Source organism: Hemitrygon akajei, chromosome 18 (assembly GCF_048418815.1).
Source record: "Hemitrygon akajei chromosome 18, sHemAka1.3, whole genome shotgun sequence".
Taxonomy (NCBI): Eukaryota; Metazoa; Chordata; class Chondrichthyes; order Myliobatiformes; family Dasyatidae; genus Hemitrygon; species Hemitrygon akajei.
The window spans coordinates 18,817,100-18,832,267 of NC_133141.1; the positions used below are offsets into that span (position 1 = coordinate 18,817,100).

At 42.1% G+C, this 15,168-nt stretch overlaps 1 protein-coding gene across 1 annotated transcript; it reads left to right on the forward strand.

Annotated features, from left to right (window-relative positions):
• Positions 1 to 3,010: 3,010 nt before the first annotated feature.
• On the forward strand, positions 3,011 to 9,425 carry LOC140741565 (uncharacterized). The gene is made up of 5 exons (XM_073071870.1): positions 3,011 to 3,216; positions 5,139 to 5,235; positions 6,693 to 6,799; positions 7,561 to 7,733; positions 9,043 to 9,425. Exons 1-5 carry the CDS (start codon positions 3,111 to 3,113, stop codon positions 9,373 to 9,375), a joined length of 816 nt encoding a protein of 271 aa, XP_072927971.1. The 5' UTR covers positions 3,011 to 3,110; the 3' UTR covers positions 9,376 to 9,425.
• The last annotated feature ends 5,743 nt before the right edge of the window (positions 9,426 to 15,168 follow it).

Genomic DNA, 15,168 nt, shown 5'->3' on the forward strand with positions numbered 1-15,168 from the left:
CCTCACAGTGGGACATTTGGATTTTTCCAGTTTTGCAATATAATCCTTGCAGCTGTGATGAGACCCACCTTCAAAATAGTAAATTTGTCATTGTTTACATTAGGTATCATTGTCCTATCACCCAGGAGACAAAGCCGTGGGCACAAGGGCAGTGTAGAACTCGACCAATTCCCCAACAAATCAAGAACTTTGCACCAAAATGGACGAACCATGGAACACTCCCAAATCGTGTGAAAACATGTGCCCACCTCATTTTTACATTTCCAGCATAAATTATTATCAACAATCCCCATTTTGTAGAGTCTAGTTGGTGTCCAATAATATCTGTGTACTATCTGATACTGAATAAATTTCCCTCTCGCTTCCCTGATATGTCTACCCACATTTGATAAAATATTTGACCACTCATTATCTTCAATATCGTTTCTAAGATCCTTCTGCCATATTGCTTTGAGATTGTTACACGGTTCACCCACAGAGTGCTTGAACATTTTATAAAACACTGATGCTTTATGAACTTCCTGTGGTAGTGTAAAGTATTCAGTTAAAGGGTTACTTTGTGGGCCGCCATTCTTGAATATGCTACTAACGCAATATCTTATTTGTAAGTACTTCCAGAAATTCCCTTTATCTACAAAGTTATATTTCCTCTGCAAATCCACATACAACATAAAAACCCCATTCTCAGAGATCACCTGCTGTATTTACAACTTTAATCCTCCATTCTTTCCAGTACACCATCCTTTTCCCAATGCATATCTTAGGGTTATTCCAGAGCGAGGAGTATAACTGATTTAAATGTGACATTCTACAAGCTTTATGTAGTGTACTCCACCCACTCCTTGAGTGAAATAGTATAGGGTTTAGATTAGTCTTGCTTTCCACATGTTGTGAGAGAATGTTAAGGGGAGAATGTGGTGCAGCCAAGCTCCGTTCTATAACTACCCAGTCTAAATCAACATCAGCCCTGTCCCGATGTTTAGCTAACTTGGTCATTTCAAAGGATAATTTATATGCCCTGACATCTTGTAGACTGAGCCCACCCATGTCCCTGGACATACACATCTTACTCATTTTAATTCTGGGCTTCTTCTTATCCCATAGAAAATCACTAATAATTTTGGTGTATTGCTTGTAGATCAAATCTGAAATATTTAAAGGAAGCATCATAGAAAGATAGTTAAACTGAGGTGCTATGACCATTTTAACTACATTGACTTTACCCCAGAGTGACAGGCTCAGTGTCCCAACTTACCCAGATTATTTCTTATCCTACTCAATAATGGATCATAATTTAAAGTAATTATTTCATCCAAATTCTGACTGAGTTTGACCCCTAGATACTTTATTCCAACTGGCACCCATCTGAAATTAAACTAAGATACTGAATTTGAATAACATAATTTTGACATTGGCATAGCCTCAGATTTACTGCAGTTGATTTTATAACCAGACACTTCAGAATATAATTGAATTGTTTTCATTAGTGGGGGTAAGGAATTAGGAAGGTCACTAATCAGTAATAAAATATCGTCAGCATATACCATGGGGATCTGCCTTTAATGAAGCCAACCTGGTCAGTGTTAATTATAGATGGCAATACTTTCTCTAATCGCAAAGCCAGTCAGTATCTTACAGTCCACATTAATTAAGCTTATAGGCCGATAATTGGAAGGAATCTATTGTATCCCTGTCTTTTTTTGGGATCAACAATATTAATGATTCATTAAATGTATTAGGTAAAGATTCCAAATTAAATGCTTCTGAATATATTTTTGTTAGAATAGGAGCCAATACATCCAGAAATTTCTTATAATATTCAACTGGGAAGCCATCCATGCCCAGAGATATCCCCATTTTCATAGCCGCAATAGCCCGTCTGACCTCATCCTCAGTAATTGGGGCATCCAAGGACTCAGCTTGTTGTGCGGTTAATGTAGGCAATTTTATATTAGCAAAAAACTGATTCAGCTCCTCCTGGTCATGATTAAATGGTGATGCATATGGATGTTCATAGAACTGTTGAAAGACTTCATTTATTTCTTTAGATGTTGACACTAATGTATAGCCAATGGGATTTTGCCAAGTTAAGAATTTTGCTATGCAAAACCAGTCCCTCTGTTGTCTAAGTTGTGCAAAACTACACAACTTCAGTGATTGGCCTGGGTCTGGTAATAGCCAAAGGAATAGTGGGTCTGCCAGGTTGTGTCATCCTATGTTAGATTCATGAGCAAGGGAAATAATGGCTGGAGTCATCTGGCAGGGCTGCGTCAAAAATCGATTTTGTGAAAACACTTTAAAGAAAAATACCACTATTTACAAGCCTAGATCTACAAGTAAACATAGTATTATCATCTCTGTGCTCATTGCGCGTCGAACGTGAATCCCTGACAGCCCCTTATCTCCCCCTCGCTGACGGGCAATGAGGTCCTTTGTCATTCGGCACTAGGACGCACCTGAATTAGAAGATGATCTGCTCCACAATGTATTTAGCATCATATTACAGAATAAAGAGAACTGTTCACCTCAAACAGAGTTTACAAACAACGTTTGCATACCTCCATTACTAAAGAAATGGAATATTCCGCCGTGTATGGCGGGAACGGCAGCGGAAAGCCGACCTGAGGGCCCAACACATCATTCGCACACTTAGAATGGAATCAAACTAGACTTTGATGTCTTACTCTGAATGTGGAGGGAAAACAGTAGGTTAACTGCGAGAATATACCGGGGTTAGACATTAAAGTGCGCACACTCACTACAACGACAAGGCAATGTGTGTGTGTGTGTGTGACTGCGCTTGTGTATAGAGTGCATCTGCCGAGTGTCTCTGTCACATTTAGTTACCAGGAACTGTATTATATAATAGAAATTCCACATTTCTGCATTACAACCATGACTCTCCAGGAAACAGGTGCTGATTTCTTGTTCTATATCACTGAATATTAGTTACTAGGGACTACATTGTACCATGCACTTTTTCTACAACAGCCGATTGCTGGTCGGGACGGAAACGCGCGCCATCTGAGGTAAAAAAAAAGCCAACCGCTTCACGTCGCATTTGAGGCTTCATTGTGTGCTCTGTCGATTGACAACGGCTGGTCAGAAAGATGGAGCGCATTCTAGTGAAATGTGCGGCGACAGATCTGGCTATTCAGTGGTTCCTCTGGAATGCGGCAAGCATCTTCCAAACCAAGATGTTTCATGATTTGGCAGGTTGGTGTTGCGATGGCGCGCGGCGGTACCGGACTCCAGTGACAAGAAATTTACTGTTAAATGTGTAGGTGGTTTCCCTCCCACAAGTTGGGGCAATTGACCAGGAGTTTGAATTGACTCCCCCCCCCCCCCTCTCCATCACCTCTCTTTGTCGATACTAATAATACTTTCTCCGCTTAATAATTTGAAGGACTTCAAGTGGGCTTGCTTCGATCGTTTGACGTTGTGTTTGAAAAGATTCAAATAGTTGAGACCGTTTGATCTTCTTGACAGCAGTGGAATCCAAGAATCAGGCGTCGAACAAGATTTACATGGCGAATAGTGGTAAAATATCCATCAGTTGGTTATTGGAGGAAAGAGAAGAGATAAGATGACTATGTTTCATTCACTTCCTTGAAGGGCAGGGAGGGCAGATCCTAAATTAACAAACAACAAAAGAATTCGATGAGTATTCGGAAAGGGGGAAGTTTGATGGCTTGGGGAAGTAGTTGTCAGAGTGGGACAAAATGAAATCTTTTCAAAGAAACTGCAGAGGCATGGTGGATTGATAAGCTCTCCCCCTCCCACCACCACCACCACCACCCCGTGCCAGTGCTCTAGTTCTGTCATGATTTAGCTGCAGTTGCTTCAACTAAAAAGTCATTAAGAAGGTAACGATAGAATATGAAAGTAAGCAAGCCACTAATATTAAAGAGAATATCAAAAGTTTCTTCAGATACATAATGTGTAAAAGAAAGGCGAGGGTAGGATATCAGACCCCTGGAAAACAATGCTGTAGAGGTAGTAATGGGGACAGGGATATGGTAGATGAACTGAAGAAGTATTTTGGATCAGTCCTCACTGTGGGAGACACTAGCAGTAAGTTCAAAAGTGTCGGGGCAGAAGTGAATGAAATTACCATAACTAAGAGAGAAGGTGTTTGGGAAGCTGAAAGGTCTGAAGGGCGATAAGTCACCTGGAACAGATGGACTATACTCCCAAAGTTCTGAAAGAGGTGGCTGAAGAGATTGTGGAGGCATTAATAATGATCTGTCAAGAAGCACAAGACTCTGGAATGGATCCGGAAGACTGGAAAATTGCAAAAGTCACTCCACTCTTCAAGCAGGGAGAGAGGCAGAAGAAAGGAAACTATAGGCCAGTTGGCTTGACCTCAGTGGTTGGGAAGATGTTGGGGGTTGCCTATTAGGGATTTGGTTTTTGGATATTTGGAGACACTGGGTAAAATAGGCTGTAGTCAGCATGGTTTGTTTGAGACCACTAGAATTCAGAAGAATAAGGGGTGACCTAATTGAAACCTATTGAATAGTGAAAGGCCATGGTAGAGTGGACATGGAGAGGTTGTTGCCTCGGGTGGGAGAGTCATTAGGAGAGAGGCGTCCTTTCAGAATGGAGATTAGGAGGAATATCTTTCGGCAGAGAATGTTGAATCTGTGGAATTCATTGCCACAGGCAGCTGTGCAGGTCAAATCTTTTTGTACGTTTGAGACAGAGGTTGATAGATTCTTGATTGGTCAGAGCATCAAGGGATTCGGGGTGAAGGCAGTAAGTTGGGGCTGAGAGGGAAATGGATCAGCCATAATAAAATGGAGGATCAGACTCAATGGGCAGAATGGCCTAATTCTGCTCCTATAACTTATGGTCTTGTGGATATGAGGACAGGTGGTATGTGGGATTTTGCATGCCATTCCTGCCAAAGATAGACATGGATACTGCAGTGTGTGCTTGTAATTTCTCTGCCAGCAGTTTCTGTGCTATATATGACAATAAACTCCACTTTAGCCATAAGTATTTAAGTTGGTAAGTAAAGGCTATGATAGGTGTTTCTCTTCTCTTTTTCAGGTTCGATAGTTTTATCTCTAAGCTGCTGACAAATATCTTTCAAATTCTTCATGTCAATTTACATGTAGTTCACTTTTTTCCAGGATCAGGGACTTTCCTATCGACTCTCCTGAGTTCTTGGTGGAATGGCACTAGTTTCTTGGGACAGAAAATACCTCTGTTTACCACATGGGGCTTGAGGTGAGAGTACAGAAGAACAGACTGAGAATGTACATCTGAACCTAGTCTCCAGCCTGAAATGGTAAATGGCTGCAAATATACTAATCAAATTGGCTTGATGCCATTTAATCAAAAGGATCATGGCTTGGCTTCGCGAATGAAGATTTAGGAAAGGGGCTGCCCATGTCTGCTGCAGGCTTGCTGGTGGCTGACAAGGCCAATACGGGACAGGCAGACCCGGCCGCAGCAGCTGTAGGGGAAAGTTGAAGACATGGGCTTGTCCTTCAGACTGTGCAATGGTTTTTTTTAGATGGAGTGCTGGGTTCACGGTACTGGCCCCACCCTTTACACCCGGGGTCATCTGCCATAGCCTAGCAAGCTGGGACGGTGACAGCGAGGTCCTTGGGTCGTAGGAGTTACATCGGAGAGTCCTTCTCCTAGGTGGATGGCCTGACAAGGCTGACAAGCCCCACCTGCCCGGGTTTGGAGTCAGAGTTGTCCTTCTCTTAGGCTGGCTGCCCACAAAGGCTAATGAGCCCAGCCCAGCCTACCCATCCAGTTTTACTGCCGGACACTCGGTCGCGCCATGACGTAGCAAGCTTGGTGGAAACAGGGGTCACCGACGAGAAGGTGTTGCTACGGATACAGTAGTGTAGGAGAGGCCATTTGCAGTGCCTCCTGCCTAGCAAGCCAGACAGTGACCACGCAGCCAGCACTACACCGGGACAGGAGAGGCGATGTATTGCTCGTGCACTTTCCCTGGGTGAGCGGGACGTCAGGCCCAGACGTCACCCGCCCCCCCCCCCCCCCAATCAAAAGAATAGTGCAGCTGAAAAAGGAGGCCATTCAGTTCATTGTGTGCTTGCTCCACTCCCCTTTCCTCATATCCATATACTTTATTCAAAAACTTAGTACTTTTGGTTGGCTGGCTGTTTGACTGTAATGTGCATCATCATTAAACCCAGTTCTGCCCACAATTGTGCATCTTCCATAAGGTACCAGAATCATTAATGACATCCTGCTCCTGTGCAGAAAGTAACAGCGTTAGTGTTTCAAAGCTGTTGGTCTTTGTCAGAAGGCCATAGTACTGAAATTGCAACACTTTCTTGATCCACAGCCTGTCAGATCTGCTGGCGGCTCTGCACCATTTTCTTGCTCCATTATTGTTGGGATGCTTTTGAAATCTTAAAATTAAAAATAAACAAATTAAAGGCATGGAATGATCAATAGATTGTCACGTCTCTAACACAATGCCTTTACCAATAGCCAGGAACTCAGACTAATTCTACCCTAATATTGACCAGGATATTGTGCTGTATCTCTCTACGACGTTATGTTCCCTTGGCCAATAACGAGCAGAGGAGCACTCCTGTCCACAACAATCACACCTATGATAACTTGTGCAGTGGCTCAATGAGGAACGGAACTGTGAAGCCCACTCCAGCGCAACGTCTGAATACTGTTTTGTTTGATTTCAGTGTGAGACTGTTCCTGTTCATAAGATTGATAAAAGAAGGTCAGTATCGACACTTCACTCAAGTTCATAACAACCGTAGACGCTTCTTTCCTTACTGGACTATTGAAGGTGAGCTTCCTTTGCACATTAAGTTTCCTTAAGTCTATTTACTGATTGTCTGCTCTTCACATTCAAATGTTTTGAGCTCCCTTCCTCTAGCTGGCAGGGTGATTGCCACTGGATCAGATAAAAGATGGAGCCAGGAACTGTGACTGGTGAGGAGCGCAGCAAAGGGTGTGTGGGAAATATATAGATCCCACACAGTATCAGTCCATCAGAAACTCACAAGGGAATTTGGAGATGGGTAAGAAATGCTGGCCTTGTCAGGAATGCCCATATCTCATAAATATACTTTAGAAAACCATTTAACAATCTTTTATTTCATTATATTGTAGGAGAAATAGTTACGCCAGTGCACTCCCAGTTCTGTTCTTTGTTTTCCTGAGGCTGACTAAAAGTCTGCTGCACTGTCCCATTTACCCCTGCTCAGTTGACAATGTTGTTGGGAATGAATAACAAATACAAGCATTGTCTACGTGCTGTGGGGAAAATTTTAAAGGAATTCATGTTGATTGGCTCCATATCAGCTATATTGCTACTTAATGGTAAATGGTGTTGCTGATCAGCTCCTGGTCCTGACAATCTGATGGAAGAATGCAATTGATTGAACGGCATCTGTAGGGAAAAAGAATGGTTGGCACTTCAGGACATGACGGAGGGTTTCAACCCAAAACATCGGCTATCCTTTCCTCTCACAGTTGTTGCTCGACACCCTGGGTCTGTGGTCTCTTGTCTCTCCAGCTCTTGTTCCCAATGTTTCTGATTTTCAGGTATCTGGATCTTCATCACACTCCTCCTAGCAGTCATTTTAAACCTTCAGAAAGAGGATACACCTCTTTATATCCAAAACGTTGCAGGATGGACGATCTGGGCTTTCGGCTTCATGGTAGAGGCAATTGCAGACCATCAGAGGTGGAATTTCAAAAGTAATTCTATAAATGCTGTAAGTACTCCTGCATGGATTTGTACCCCATTCAGATCTGGTAAGCAATAGGTCAGTGGTTTATTATTGTATAGACTTTATTATAAAAAGATATTACACACCTAGACAATTCCTGGGATAGGTGTAGCAGGACTGATCCAAGAGATTACATAGGCAGGGAATAGATTCCTTCAATTTTAGAAATTACTTTTAAATCTCTTACTATCTTTCCTTTCGATTAGTCCTGACGAAGGGTCTCGGCCCGAAACGTCGACAGCACTTCTCCCTATAGATGCTGCCTAGCCTGCTGTGTTCTACCAGCATTTTGTGTGTGTTGTTGTTTGAATTTCCAGCCTTTGCAGATTTCCTCGTGTTTGCTCTTAAAATTCGTGGATGTTCAAGTCCCTTTTTCAACCTGTATCAATGCGGTGTATCTTAGACCCAGCGGAACCCAAGACCTTATTTAACCTGTCTCAGTGCGGTAGACATTAGGACCCCACGGCAGAGATCTGAATCCACAGTGTTTCTGTTCACGAAAATAATCACGATTGAAAATTGATAACGATTGAAAATAAAGTGGAAATAATAAAGCGATCGGAAAGAGGTGAAACGCCATCGGTCATTGGAAAATCGTTAGGCTACGTCGGTCAACGATCAGAACAATTTTAAAGGATAAAGTGTGAAAGGCTGTGTCCCGATGAAAGCTACAATTATTATTAAGCAACGCAGTGGTTTAATTATTGGGTTTTGGGTTATTGATCCTCCACACCAACCCAGCACGGTAGAGAGCGCACTCCATAGCGATCTGTCACTAGGTCGAACTCGGGAACTTCCTGAGCCCGGCGCTGAACCATACGTTATTAAGTGTGTATATGCATAGAACGGTAAAGTATATACTATATACAAATGCAAACGTTTGACTAACTGATGCTAAATAATACCGGATGTACCTATTCCGACTTACTTAGTAAGAGAATTTACGATTTTTTTCGATCCCGAACCACAATAACCCATGCACATCTTCCCATATACTTTAAATCATCTCTAGATTACTTATAATACCTAATACAATGTAAATGCTATGTAAAATAGTTGTTATACTGCATTGTATAGGGAATAATGACAAGAAAAAATGTCAGTACATACTCGAGCAGCAAGTGCTGGAAGAGCACTTCCAGGTTTTCGCGATTCGTGGTTGGTTGAATTCGCGGACGCGGGGCTGACTGTATTTAATTCTTACAAGTTATCTTTTGTTTTGTTGGGTAGAGGGCAAACCCAAGGCTATGTTCTTGCAAGGATTCACAGCATTGCAATTTTTTTCTCTCAGCAGGACAAATTCATTTGCCATGGGCTCTGGGCTTATAGTCAGCATCCAAACTACTTGGGTGAATTGCTTCAGTGGATTGGCCTGTTCATCTCTGCTTCTAGTGTAATGAATGAAATAGAGTACATCAGTGTCTTCTCACTCGTAATTATGTGGGTCTTTCATGCCCAAACAAGTGGAATTCCCATTCTGGAAAAGGAAGCCATGAAAAAGTGGGGACATGATCCTGCTTACCTCGAATATGTCAATAATACACCATCTGTCTGGCCATTCAGATTTTTATGCAAATTTCGTTCATTAAGCCACACAACTCACCCCACCTCTCAGTTTCTGGTGTAAATTTGTTCTTGAAGTGATTTTTCAAAGCAGAGGGAGATCTGGAACATACCAACTGATCACCCCCATGCTTTAAGATTTGTTCTATTATTGCATTGTTTTATTCTCCTTAGGGGAGGAGCACTGTTGTGATTGAGATTACAGTGGACTCGTGAGATGCAGCAGTATTTCTTCTGTTTGAAAACAGTTCTGGAACCAAAAGTTAATTGATGTTAATTGTTCATTGTCAGTTACTGTAAGAAAAACATTAACTCAGCAGGGTTTTTTTTGCAACAGTTGGATACAATTTCTCACCCACAGTGATAACATTTATTCTCTCTTGCAGTTACCATTACTTGGGGGGAGGGATTAGAAAGCTTTGTAAATTGTTACTTGAAGTTAATATTTAAAAAAAATACAAATTGCCTGATGAAATGCTTTGTTATTCTTGTCTGATTTATTTTCCCCCACGATCCCATTCTCCTGTCTTCTCCCTGAAAACTTACATGCCCCTGCTAATCAAGCACCTATCAAACTTCTTTTAAAATATACCCAATGAATTGGTCTCAACAGCCATCTGTGGCAATGAATTCCACAGATTCAGCACCCTCTGGCTAAAGAAATTCTTCTTCATTTCTGTTCTAAAGGGACATCAATTCCGAGGCTGTACCCTGTCATCCTAGACTTTCCCACAATTGGAAAAATCCTCTCCTCACCTAGGCCTTTCAATATTCGTTAGGTTTTAATATACGCCATATACTGTATATTTATATCTATTAGCAATTTACTGTGGTGTGTTAGGGAGTGACATGCAACAGAAAACAGCATTCTGCAAATATAAAGAATTATTTAAAAAAATAAAGTTGGAGTACCAATATGGAATAAAATGTGCATACATAATTACCAGCATGCGTTATAAAGAGTGGCTTAACTAGAATTTCACGTACCCCATTTCAATCCTGCTCCTGTCTCATGTCTTTTAGTTCTCTTTACTGAAATACTGATACGTCTCTGACTTTACTTTTTTCCTTTCAAACTGCAGGGTGAATTCTATCATTTTATGATCACTGCCTCCTAAAGGTTCCTTAATGTTAAGCTCCCTAATTAAGTCTGGTTCATTACACAATAAAGAACCCTGAATTGCTTTTCCCCTAGTGGGCTCAACCACAAACTGTTCAATAAAGACATTTTGTGGGCATTCTACAAATTCCCTCTTTGGTTCCAGCACCAACCTGATTTCCCAATCTACCTGCATATTGAAATTCCCCACGACCATCATAACATTCCTTTGCTATCTCTCATTCTAATTTTATCCCACATCCCAGCTGCAGTTTGGAGTCCTGTATATAACTTCAATCAGGGTCTTTTTACCCATGCATTTCCTTAACTACGCATAAGGATTCTACAACTTCCGATCTTATGTCTCTTCCTTCCCAGGAACATAAAACATAAAAACCTACAGCACATTACAGGCCCTTCAGCCTACAATGTTGTGCCAACCATGTAACCTATTCTAAGCCTCCGTCGAGTCAGGCATCAGCACATTGCACAGCTCCTTCATTATCTCCACCAGTGAGCAACTTGCTGATGGTGTAGAGCTGCAGTATTTTGAGTTCTTAACGTATAGCAGGATCTTGCAATCATTAGCGGTACATTTAAATAGAACGGTTGCACCTTTTGTTGGCCCCATAGAAGTCGTCGTGACTAGTCATGCAGCCATCTTGCCAAATGTGTGTCTGTCTGCAACAGGTAGTGTAAGATTATTCTGGTGATCTGTTCTCTTGAGGGTTGGGATTCATTGGGATGTCAGACAGGGTACACTTGCACTACTCAATCAGTTCTGCAGAGACTGGTGTTGATACGGCCACTGCAATCAGATGACAATCGATTTCCCCAGTTAGATGCTAGCCCACATAATCTCAATCCATGAGTTGAAATCTGAAGTACCAGCCCTGAACTGTTCAATGTACTGTACAAAATGTAGTGGCAGCATTGTTCTGAAAATCTTGTTGCTTCCTCATCTGCCTGAAACTTTCATCTTCATCCATGTACCCCGTATCCTAACCCATGTGGTCCCGGTATCCTAAGATAAGGCATTTGGTCACGGCTTTGAGTGGCTGCTTGGTAGGTGCCGAGCACTACTCAGGTAGTATAATCAACATCAGATTGAGGGTCAGGGACAGCAACACATGCAGAATATCGTTGTAAATGCCTTCTTGAGTGAGGACCAGGGCTGTCCCATGACTGAGGCGTAAGGAAGGGGGTGGAATATGGACAGGTCAATATGGAGATGACAGTTGCATTATGTCTTCATAGTTTCCCCTTTGTGCCTAGGGAACACACACAAAACACTGAAGGAACTTAGTGTGTCAGGCAGCATCTATGGAGGGAAATGGACAGATATTGGCATGTTTTCTTTTAACCAACAGAGTTGGGGGCGGCATAGTAGGGTAGCAGTCAGTGTAATATTACTATGGAGTCAGCAACCCAGGTATCTTAATGAAATAATTCGTCCTTGAAGACGGTTGGGAATTAAAGATGATGAGGTGACGTTAAAAGCATTTGGTTTCGTCAGGTTTATCAAAGGAAAAGGTGCTTTAGCTACAATTCAGAAACTTTGCTTTGTCTTTAGTTTAGAAATGTGGAAGAACAAAGGCACAATCCAATCAGGACATAGGAATACATTTCCGGGATTTAAAATTTTCCAAAGCTGCTGAGTAAGACAAAATTGCATTTGTGTATGTAATGCCCTGGTTCACATGTTTACTACTATGTTTGCAGTTAGTTCATTTTAACAGTTCTGTAAGAGCAGTGTGTTCTGCTTTCAGCCTTTTTGGGTTATCATTGAAGATAAGGGATGTGTGTCATCCAGTTAGCGTGGTAGAACTGGAAGAAGGATCCAGAGAATGCTGGGGAGGAGAGGTTGTGTGAGGGACACTAAGGTTGGTCTTGGTCTTTTGTTCAGTAGGAGATAGTGAAATAAAACACTGGAGAGAACTGGTTGTAGGATTCGATCTGGTGGGAGAACTCAAGTTGATGAAGCCAAGGTGCAAGAATCAGTGAATATGGCTTTGAGAAGATCTGAGCTCCTTCCTGTGCACATTTGACCATATTAATTGTAATGGGTCCTTTTTGTTTTTTTCTTTCTTTACTAACTCTTTGGTTAAGTTAACATTCATAAATACACTTCTTTATAATTGTATGCAGTGTACAATCTGTTATTTGATGCCAACGGGCTACTCTAGAGGCAGTAAATCACACAAACCGGGGTCTGGTTGGGTGAAACATCCCAACCGCACAGATTTAACACCATTCAGCCCATCAAGTCTGCTCTGCCATTCCATCATGGCCGATCCTGAATCCCACTCAAACCCATACACCTGCCTTCTTGCCATATCCTGTGATGACTTGACCCATTAGGAAATAATCAACGTCCGCTTTCGATATACCCATGGACTTTGCCTGCACCCCAGTCTGTGGCAGAGCATTCCATAGATCCACTGTTCTCTGGCTAAAAAAATCCTCCTGACCTCTTTTCTAAAAGGCTGCCCTCTCTGGTTCTGGATACCCCTGCCATAGGAAATGTACTCTCCACAACCACCCTAGCTAGTCCTTTCAACATTTCAATGAGATTCCCCCCCCCCCCCACATTGTTCTAAATTCCACTGAGTACAGGCCCAAGGCTGCCTATCGCTCCTCATATATTAACCCCTGCACTCCTGGAATCATCCTCGTGAGCCTCCTCTGGACTCTCTCCAATGACAACACATCTTTTCTGAGATATGGACTCAAAATTGTTAACGATACTCCAAGTGTGGCCTGACCAGTGTCTTATAAAGGTCAGCATGATCTGTTTGCTCTTTATATTCTATTCCCTTTGAAATGAATGCCAACATTGCATTTGCATTCTTTACCACAGACTCAACCTGTAAATTAACCTTCTGGGAGTCTTGTACGAGGACTCCTAAGCCCCTCTGCATCTCTGATGTTTGAACCTTCTCCCCATTTAGATAATAGTCTACACTATTGTTCCTTTTACCAAAATGCATTATCGTACATTTCCCAACACTGTATTCTGTCTGCCACATTTTTGCCCATTCTTCCAATTTGCCTAAGTCCTGCTGCAATTGCTTTGCTTCCTCGGCACTACCTACCCCTCCACCTATCTTTGTATCATCCACAAACATTACCACAAAGCCATCAATTCCATTATCCAAATCATTGATAAACAATGTGTAAACTAGCGGTCCCAATACTGAGCCTTCAGGAATACCATTAGTCACTGGTAGCCGACCAGAAAAGGCCCCCTTTAATCCCACTCGCTACCTCGTGTCTGTCATTCATTCCTCTATCCATGCCAGTCACTTTCCTGTAACGCAAATGGCACTCACTCTGCTCCCCGACTCTCACAGACCTCTGGCACAGTGCTAGTATCTTCCACAGTGAAGCTAGATGCAAAGTACCCATTAAGTTCATCTGCCATTTCTTTGTTCCCCATAACTACCTCACCAGCTTCATTTTCCAGTGGTCCAATACTAATCTTAACCTCCCTTTTACTCTTTAAATAACTGAAAAAACTTTTGGTATCCTGCTTTATATTTTTGGCTAGTTTGCCCTCATATTTCATCTCTTCCCTTCTAATAGCTTTTTAAATTGCCTTTTGTTGGATTTTAAAAGCTTCCCAATCATACAATTTCCCACTCAATTTTGCAACCTTATAAGTCCTTTCCTTGGCTTTTATGCAGTCCTTAACCTCCCTTATCAGCCACAGCTACTTACCCCTGCCATTTGAGAACCTATTCTTCTGTGGGACCTATCTGTTCTGTACCTTGTGAACTATCCCCAGAAAGTTCAGCCATCTCTGCTCTGCTGTCATACCCGCCAGTATCCTCGTCCAATCCACTGGGCAAGCTCCTCTCTCATGCCTCTGTTATTCCCCTTATTCCACTGATACTGAAATATTCCCTCTCTTGCAAACTGACACCAACTTGATTTTCCCAATCCCTTTGCATATTGAAGTCCCCTATTACAATTGTGTCATTGCTCTTATTACACTTTTCCAGCTCCCTTTGCAATCTCAATCCCACATCCTGTCTACTATTTGGAGGCCTATATATAATTCCCATAATGGTTTCTTTTATCCTCGCCAATTCTTAACTCTACCCACATTCTCTGACACTATGTCACCACTTACCAACAGAGCCATGCCACTGTCAATGCCTTCCATCCTGTTCTTCCAAAACAAAGTATATCCTTTGATGTTAAGCTCTCAACTATGCCTTACTTTCAGCCACGACTCAGTGATGCCCACAATGTCATAACCAACCAACCTCTAACTGTGCCATGAGTTCATCCATCTTATTCCAAATGCTACACACATTTAAATACAGCACCTTATTCCTGGATTCTTTGCCCTTTTGAATTGTGCCTCTGTGGTACAATTTACCTCTTTGCTCTGTCTGCGTTTGTACCCAGTCATTGGCTTGTCCTTCCTTATATTCATGTTACATCCATCATTTACTTGTAAACCTGCTGTTTCATCCTCAGCTCTATCATATTGGTTCACATCCTCCTGCCATATTAGTTTAAACCATCTTCAACAGCTCTAGTAAATCTGCCTGCAAGTATATTGGTACCCCTCGGATTCAAGTCCCTTATGCCCCAGAAGAGGTCCCAATTGTCCAGAATCTGAATCCCTGCCTCCTGCTCCAATTCTTCAACCACACATTTATCTGCCGCCTCATTCTATTCCTATCCTCACTGTCAATGGCACAGACATCAAACCTGAGATAACTACCCTTGAGGTCCTGCTTCTCG

Excerpts from the sequence above, each read along its gene's own strand:
- LOC140741565 (XM_073071870.1), top strand. The coding sequence starts at position 3,111 with ATGGAGCGCATTCTAGTGAAATGTGCGGCGACAGATCTGGCTATTCAG. Across the intron at positions 3,217-5,138 it reads GATGTTTCATGATTTGGCAG|GATCAGGGACTTTCCTATCG; the intron begins GTTGGTGTTGCG and ends ACTTTTTTCCAG. Across the intron at positions 5,236-6,692 it reads TTTACCACATGGGGCTTGAG|TGTGAGACTGTTCCTGTTCA; the intron begins GTGAGAGTACAG and ends GTTTGATTTCAG.